General features: G+C 37.3%; 1 protein-coding gene across 1 annotated transcript; it reads left to right on the plus strand.

Moving 5' to 3' along the window:
• Positions 1–31: 31 nt before the first annotated feature.
• On the plus strand, positions 32–7,686 carry LOC138325420 (hydroxysteroid dehydrogenase-like protein 2). Its single transcript, XM_069271081.1, has 8 exons — positions 32–176; positions 2,639–2,802; positions 3,279–3,492; positions 4,322–4,425; positions 4,790–4,891; positions 5,275–5,475; positions 6,039–6,242; positions 6,583–7,686. Exons 1-8 carry the CDS (start codon positions 160–162, stop codon positions 6,822–6,824), a joined length of 1,248 nt encoding a protein of 415 aa, XP_069127182.1. The 5' UTR covers positions 32–159; the 3' UTR covers positions 6,825–7,686.
• The last annotated feature ends 818 nt before the right edge of the window (positions 7,687–8,504 follow it).

Consider the following 8,504-nt stretch of genomic DNA (forward strand, 5'->3'; position numbering starts at 1 on the left):
ATTCATTTTAATCTGATACTGATCATAGAAAACATTTCACAGCAAAATAATTTGTTTTTCTTTCCGCTTTTAAAAAAGATTATCTAAGTTGATTTAGCCGAGTTACAAAGTCCGTTCTTGCTTGCCGGCTTGTTTCACTGCTGACATCTATTACTGAACATGGCTGCAAATACAGGGTATGTATGCTTTAAAAGTATTCTGGTGGCTAAAGAAATTCTTTATGCACATAAACTTCATTTTTTATTGTTTTTTCCCAAGCTGGAAGTTGCGTTGCACATGCAGGGTCTAAAAAAAAGTTGTTTAAGCTGAACTCAATCTGGATATCTTATAAAACAACTTACTAAAGTTAGCCACAGGAGTTTGACGGTCTGTCAATAATATATAGTATACATATATATTTTATATAGTATATAGGGATATTTTTTATATATGTATACTATATATCATTGACAGAACGTCAAACTCCTGTGAGCCAGCTTATATGTTTGGACTAATTACTAAATAATATAAGGCCTTATAATTTAAAATTGACGAGACATCTTATAAAATATGTAAAGTATGTCTTATATAATGATTGACTGATCGCCTGTTTATGGTCAGTTTTAGCAGACATCGATCCGAACACTAGCCGAATGCTCTACCTGGTCACTGATGATGGACCAAGTCACTCCTGCAGTCCTGATCCTTATTTCAAAGTCTTTGCCCTCAAAGACATGCATACATGTACGAGACCCTTATATCACCACCATGGATATTTTAGTTCGGCGCCAATTTTGGAACAGGAGAGCTGAAAATGTAACGTCCAGAATGGGATTTGAACTAGTCGAATGGTCTACCACTGAGCTACTTGGTCAGCAATCGTCGCATTGCTGACCAAGTACCTCAGCGGCCCATGCAGTCAATCCTGCTCAAACGTGTTTGGTCCAGAACATGGACAAACCTAGGTTCCCTCTCCAACGAAGCCTCTCAATTTTGTATAGCTTTCACTTGAGGTGGTCTACGGCACCATATGTAACAGAGTGAGAGTAGTATCGGGTATGCTGCCAGCCAGACTCGAACCTGCGACCCCGGACTTACTGGTCTGGTGCTCTTTACCGACTGAGCTAAAGAAGCATTCTCTGTCGTCTGAGTGACAGAGACTGATTTAACAGTATATACAATCCAACCCAACCCTCTCCTTTTACACTGCTTGCACTGTTTTTCTTGAGATTTCCTCAATCTCAACCCAAGACTCTCTAAACATTTAATCGGGCGCCCATGTAAAAGCACATGGAAAAGACACATATGATCCCTGTTAAGTGCCTCATGCAGCCAGGGATCGAAATGGGGTTTCTGGTGTGAAAAACTGCAGCTGTACAGACTGAGCCAAAGAAGCATCAGCTCCATCAGCTGGGTAACAGAGACTGTATTTAACACTCTATGTACAAACCACACTGACCCGCTCCATCAGCTGAGTGACAGACTGGGAGCATGATCTGTCGTTTGAGTGACAGAGACTGTATTTAACACTATGTACAAACCACACCGACCCCGCTCCATCAGCTGAGTGACAGACTGGGAGCATGCTCTGTCGTCTAAGTGACAGAGACTGTATTTAATACTATGTACAAACCACACCGACCCCGCTCCATCAGCTGTGTGACAGACTGGGAGCATGCTCTGTCGTTTGAGTGACAGAGACTATATTTGACACTATGTACAAATCACACCGACCCACTCCTTTTAAAATTGTAATTAAGTAATAAGCATTATTTATTTTACATCAATTTTGAAATAAGTTATAAAACTATGTAAATCACTCTCGATGGCCCAGATGTAAGCACGCAAGGGGTCTAAGTGTGAGAGGAAACCAGCAGGTGGCCCCTAACCTTTTCATGTACGTGCTGGGGATGGAACCCCGTCAGGCTAGTTTAAAGGCAAGCGGCTTAACCACTACACCACCAGCTTTGTAATTAAAGCACAGGTACTTGGGAAGTTCCGACTCTAAAATATATCTACTGTAATTCCACTTCTCAAGGGTCCCAAATGACCAATTTCAACACAGAGTTCAACCTATGTATGACGATCACCCGGCTATAACAATTTTTTTATCTGTTCCTCGGGTGATCTAACTGGTCTTTATAAACAATCAAACGGCCAGACTGGCCTGGGATTCGAATCCAGTACCTCTGAACACTAGCCAAATGCTCTACTGCTGAGCTACCCGGTCATTGATGATAGACCCAGTCCAATCTCGCTACACTTCTTGCTTCTTTTCCAAGTCTTTGCCCTCAAAGACATACAAGACCCTTATACCACCACCATGGGTATTAGTTACGCACCAATTTTGTAGCAGTAGAGGAGAAAATGTAGCTGCCAGACCTGGATCCCAAGACCTCCAAACACTAGCCAAATGCTCTAACCGGTGAGCTACCTGGTCATTGATGATTGACTCACTCCAATCTCACTATACACATTGTATGTGTAGTTATCAAAGTACTTAATAAAGCTTACATTGATTGGAGCATTGTTTAGTACAATGTAAACTGGCATGGTCTGTATTATTTTTTGCAAATTTTATGACATCATCTAGCTGTAGATATTCAGATATAAATACTTTTTATTATATTTGTACTTGATACATTTTTTCTCTTTTTAGTGTTTTAGCTGGGAAGACTTTATTCATCACAGGGGCCAGTCGTGGTATTGGAAAAGCCATCGCATTGAAGGCTGCAAGGGATGGAGCAAATGTCGTCATAGCAGCTAAAACAACAGAACCACATCCAAAATTACCTGGCACCATCTATACAGCTGCTAAGGAAGGTATGTTTTATTAGATATTTCATAGTCAATTTCAAACATTAAAGTTGAATATATCAAATTGAAGTCGACAATGCATGGCACTATACAATTAACTTGTTAATTCCGATTTGATCCAATAATCACCAAGGGCACTCGAAAATTTAAAAGATAAGGGGGTCCTTAATAGTTCTAACCAAATTTCATGAAAATATTGCACAAGGTAAGCCATAAATCCCCAATTTACAATTGAAATCAAATAAAGTATTGTACAGTTTTTATATTTTTGGTAGTCATTAAATTTTAGGTATAAAGAGAAATTGAGGCTTCAAAAACATGGAGGGGTACTTATTAGATTTAATACAGTATTTTGTGAATGACAGAATACTTTTTTATTTCATTTATACAATAATTATTGTTGTTAGATGAAGATACTTTAAAAAGTTGGTAAAATGTTTGTTACATTTGATTTTATGTTCTGTTCTTTTGATCTTTAAAAGTTGAGGAAGCTGGAGGAAAATGTCTGCCCTGTGTAGTAGATATCCGATCAGAAGAACAGGTGCGTAAGGCAGTGGAAGAGGCTGTGGCCAAGTTTGGAGGAATTGACATTCTTGTAAACAATGCCAGTGCTATCTCCCTGACTGGTACACTGTCCACAGGAATGAAGAAATATGACCTAATGATGAACATCAATGGCAGAGGAACATATCTCTGGTGAGTTATCTGTGATACATGGGCAGATAGCTCTAGTTTGTAATGTTATAATCTGTCCTAATGATACATAAGCACATTATTTTTGGACCCTGATTCCATGGAAAGAGGCACATATATCATCTGAATCTTCAGAATAGAGGCACAAAACTTCATCTGAGCTATTTGTCCATGTTAAAAGCCACACTGTAACTCATCTAAGTTGCATTCTTGTTAAGGAGCAAATAACTCATCCAAGTCAACATAGTCTGGTCTAATAAATCACCACGGAGTTATGTGCCCTTACTTTGGCTGATACATCACCACGGAGTTATGTGGCCCTTACTTTGGCTGATACATCACCGCAGAGTTATGTGCCCCTTAGTTTTGACTGATATCACCACAGAGTTATGTGCCACTTATTTCGGCTGACACATCATCACAGATTTATGTGCCCCCCCTTTTTAATGATAAATTACTAGTAATGTGCCCCTTGGTTTGAGTCAGCTGTCCATATAACAAGGGTGTACTCGGACTGTGCATGGTGAGGTGCTGTATACACATACTTGGATGTGTCCTCTGTTTCTGATATATGATGATTTATTCTGTGAGGTTTACTTTGATAAACTGGGTAGTAATTAAGTATGATCATCTGCACGACTGTAGCCTTTACATGTAAATTGTTAGCTTGGAAGTTTACCTGTGAGACAGGACTCGTAATTTTGATGATCTGTTCACCTTTTTTACGAAGGCAATTACAAACTTCTGTATAACAAGTTCAATACTGTGGTTACTATGTTACCTGCACCATGTGTTGATTTACTAACCATAACAATATTCTGTTTGATTTCAGTTCTCATGTGTGTTTGCCTTACCTCCTGAAGAGCTCCAATCCCCATATTTTGAACATAAGCCCTCCACTCAACATGAACAAAATTTGGTTCAAAGGTCATGTAGGTGAGTAATCAACTTCAATACTTCTACAACTTCTACCAGGTATACATACAGTGTATAGTGTATTTTTTCACACAAGACATTTGAAAAAAGTGATACTTGATACTTTTTAATTAATTATTTTGATATATCAATAGAAATATGATGCTGTACTGTGACTTACATAACAGGTGTTTTAATATAACAATGGATTGATGAACTATTGTACTATTAAACGTTTACTATGATAGCAATTTCATATCACCTCAATGTGGTTGTCAGACGACTTATGTATGCATGCTTTCGTCAGCTTGTCCTAATAAGGTACATGCTATATATTAGTATAGTCTGTGATTTTAAACACCTAAATATTCCTTCCACTTGACAGCCTACACTATGGCCAAATATGGCATGTCTATGTGTGTACTGGGGATGGCTGAAGAATTCAAGCCTGACGGTGTTGCTGTAAATGCTTTATGGCCAAGAACAGGTATTTAATACAATACAGAATTGCATGAAAATCAATATTAAAGTAGACTACAAGAGAATTTCCCGAATTTCTGACCACTTTCTAGTTCTACAATAAAATTGATCTGTGTTATTTTCAAAGTAATTTATATTCATGATCCCTTTTAAATAGTTACAAATCATGAACTCTGCTTTATAACTAAACTTAGAGACCAAAGTTTTCAAGGATTTCTTATTTTGATGAAGCATGATATCAAGTTGCAACAAAAAAATCAAACAAAACTTGACAATGTAGTCATAAACATAGGCAATTTGATTTGATTAGCCTTTAAATATGAGTCTTCTAAATCAGATATGAATTCAGTGACTGTCTTAAGTGTTTGTTAAAATTATTGTGTATTTCAGCCATTTACACTGCTGCTATGGAGATGTTAGGAGGGGGAAATGAGGTTGCTAAGCAATGCCGTAAGCCAGAGATCATGTCAGATGCTGCCTATGTAATGCTTACCAAGGACAGCAAGTCCTACACTGGTCATTTCGCTATTGACGATGAGGTACTCTCCGCAGAAGGTGTTAAGGACATGGAGCAGTACAGCTGGGTGAAAGGTACACAACAGATCCCTTCTTTCCTTCCCAATTCTTTGTTCTTTATTTTATTTTTCTACCTCCTCCCTCTCTATAAAAAAACCCAAACAATGTAATTATCCTGAAAGGTACACAACAGAAGCACTGTTTGGTGTAGGATACTCAATACAAGTGTGATTTTATAATCCATCGGAAACATGAAAAATATCAACTCAAATACCAAAACGATAAACTCAAATGAAATCTTCAGTAATTATAACCAAATACTGCGTTGCTATGCAATATTGCTTCACAAATTTACTTTCCTTGTACTAGAGTTTTAGTAATTAAAATAGTAAATGTTGAAATGATGTTAGTTATGTATTAGACATTAGCACAATTCCTGAGAAATAATCTATAGAAAATTGGATAGAAATATAAACATTTTTTGGCAGTTTTAGCATCAGTGATAAATTGTGTCTATTCCATGTCTCCAACATTACCATTATTAATCTCCAGGCTGAGGTTTGGTACTACATGTAATTGAATTACTTGGTCACATACATTGCTGTTTTTGAAATATTGTTTTATACTTTTACATTCAGGCAGCAAACTTCTTCCCGACTTCTTCCTGGATGTTGATGCCGAGACTTTGAAGGAACAAATAACCGAAGCTGGTGGCACGCCTGCTTTTGGTGGATCTTCTTCAGGAAGTTCTGGACCAGCTAAGACATTCGAGACAATCCAATCCATGCTGAGTGAGGAACTTGTTGGCAGTGTAGGAGGTGTCTTCCAGTTCAATCTGTCTGGTAAGTTCTGTGATTTACTGAATTTGTTTCATAACCCATTCACCCCTGAAGAAACATTTGAACTCTTCTGATTCAAAGGTTAGAACAGTTCATTGTGAATTTCCAGGGGTGAATAACGGAAGTCTTTCAAATAGGTTTTACCCAGATTTAATTTATAAATACAATCTCTTAGGAAAAACTCAATAGACTGTCACTACTGTAAATGGACGAATGGAGCTGAATATGGGGAAAAGATACATATCCTTTGGAACAAAAGAAGTTACTGAAATTTCCAGGTGAGCAATGCAAGCCCCATGGGACTCTTATCTAGGAATTTTTATGACTATTTATATTATTTCAGGATCTGATGAAAGTACATGGTTCATTGACTTGAAGTCTGGATCTGGAAGTTTGGGACCTGGTGAGGCCCCAAAGGGAGCCGATTGTACTATGAGTCTTGACAGTGCCGACTTTGAGAAGATGTTTGCAGGAGAACTCAAACCTGTCGCAGCCTTTATGTCGGGCAAGCTCAAAATCAAAGGAGATATGGCCATGGCAATGAAGCTGGAGAAACTCATGAACAAAATGTCACCAAAATTATAAAGTGCTTTTCAGAATTATCTAAATAACAGTTGTTGTGTTAAAATAAACAAATCAGGGAGGTGACTCAATCAAGTATTTTTGCAAACAGAATATTTATACCCACTTATTTGCTGAACAGATGTGGTGTGAGCTATATAATCCATTTACCTTGGTACATACATTATTATGTAGGTCATTAAAAAGTGGCAAATAATTCACGTTTACAAATATGAAATTAATTTGTAATTTGTAATCTTTTAAATTCTACGATACATTTACCTATCTTGGCTCAAATTGACATATCATAATAATGTAAGTAGAGTATTTGGAATTGAAATTTTTCATTTTACACAAGTTTTTTTATTGTGAAATTTAAAATATAAGAAGTGCTACCATTCACCTGTCCCACAAATTGAAATAACAGCTTTTTGCCACATACATTTTTGTACAACCATAAAAAATTACCACCAAATACATGTATAAATCGGACCATAACATTTTATTTTAAGTGTGCTGATACATTGGTTGTTTGCAAATGTGGGATGTGTGAACAAATGGAAAGTGTGAGAGTCATTTAAGTGCTGACTGATGCGCCTTGACTTACTGTGCTATTTGACAGAACTATTTATTAGATTTATTGATACTCAATAATTAGAATTGTATTTAAATGTTGGAGTTTGTGATTGAACGTTTTTACAGAATCATTGCAGTGTATATATGTGATCATACAGCATTAGGCTTCATAATGCTGTACAGAGGTGTTATAAGAATTTTGTGATCAAATCGCTATTATTCTTGATAGTGAAGTTTCATTTATATATCATCAGATGATTATTGTACATATATGGTGCAAATGTTGTACAATAAAAATTGGTACAAATTGCATTGACTTGTCCTTATTTTGATCTTCAAATTCAGATAGAGTATGGAATATAGCGAAATGTGGCAATTTATGGAATGCAATTTCATAGATTACAGCAGAAGTAACAACCTTGAAGATTGAAATGTGATGAAAAGTTTATAGATGGTCCATAGCTAAAAATATTTATGCACAATTACTATAGGTCATGTGGATCCTTTTGTAATGTCCGATGAGATATGTGAGGATTTTACAAAGTGAAAATTAGCAATATCAGGATGAGCAATACCTTGGTAATAGGCTGGTATCTAGGGGGAAGGGGGGGGGGGGGGTCCCCGGGCCCCCCCCCCCCCCCCCCCCCCCTTCTATTGTGGTCATTTTGATGCCTCATTTGTCTTCTTTGGTTGAAAAATGCCAATGTTATGACTATTTTCAATCTTTATTGAAATTCGAGATGGCGGCCATCTTAATGACGTCATAACTGGAGCATATACGATTTCGTTATCAGTGAGTCATAAGGCTTCAGAAAAACATTGGTTCGTTAAGTTGTGGGGGGGGGGGTGCACGTGACCTCCCCTAGATCCCGGCCTATAAGTGCTGTTCAGTCTTACTCTCACAATCTTAAAACTAACAAAGCAAAAAGAAAATAAGAAAATTTCATGATGCCAACATCAGTCCTCCAGCACTTCAATGAGGTATTGCAATACTGTGATACATATTTCAAAGTGAGAGTAGATACTAGGTAAATTAAATGCTTTCTTTAAATGTAACCTAGGCAGCGATATCCACACTTCTGATGAGGGTAAGATATCTACCTTCCCCATGACAAGACAGCTTGCATG

This window comes from Argopecten irradians, chromosome 6 (assembly GCF_041381155.1).
Source record: "Argopecten irradians isolate NY chromosome 6, Ai_NY, whole genome shotgun sequence".
NCBI classification, from domain to species: domain Eukaryota; kingdom Metazoa; phylum Mollusca; class Bivalvia; order Pectinida; family Pectinidae; genus Argopecten; species Argopecten irradians.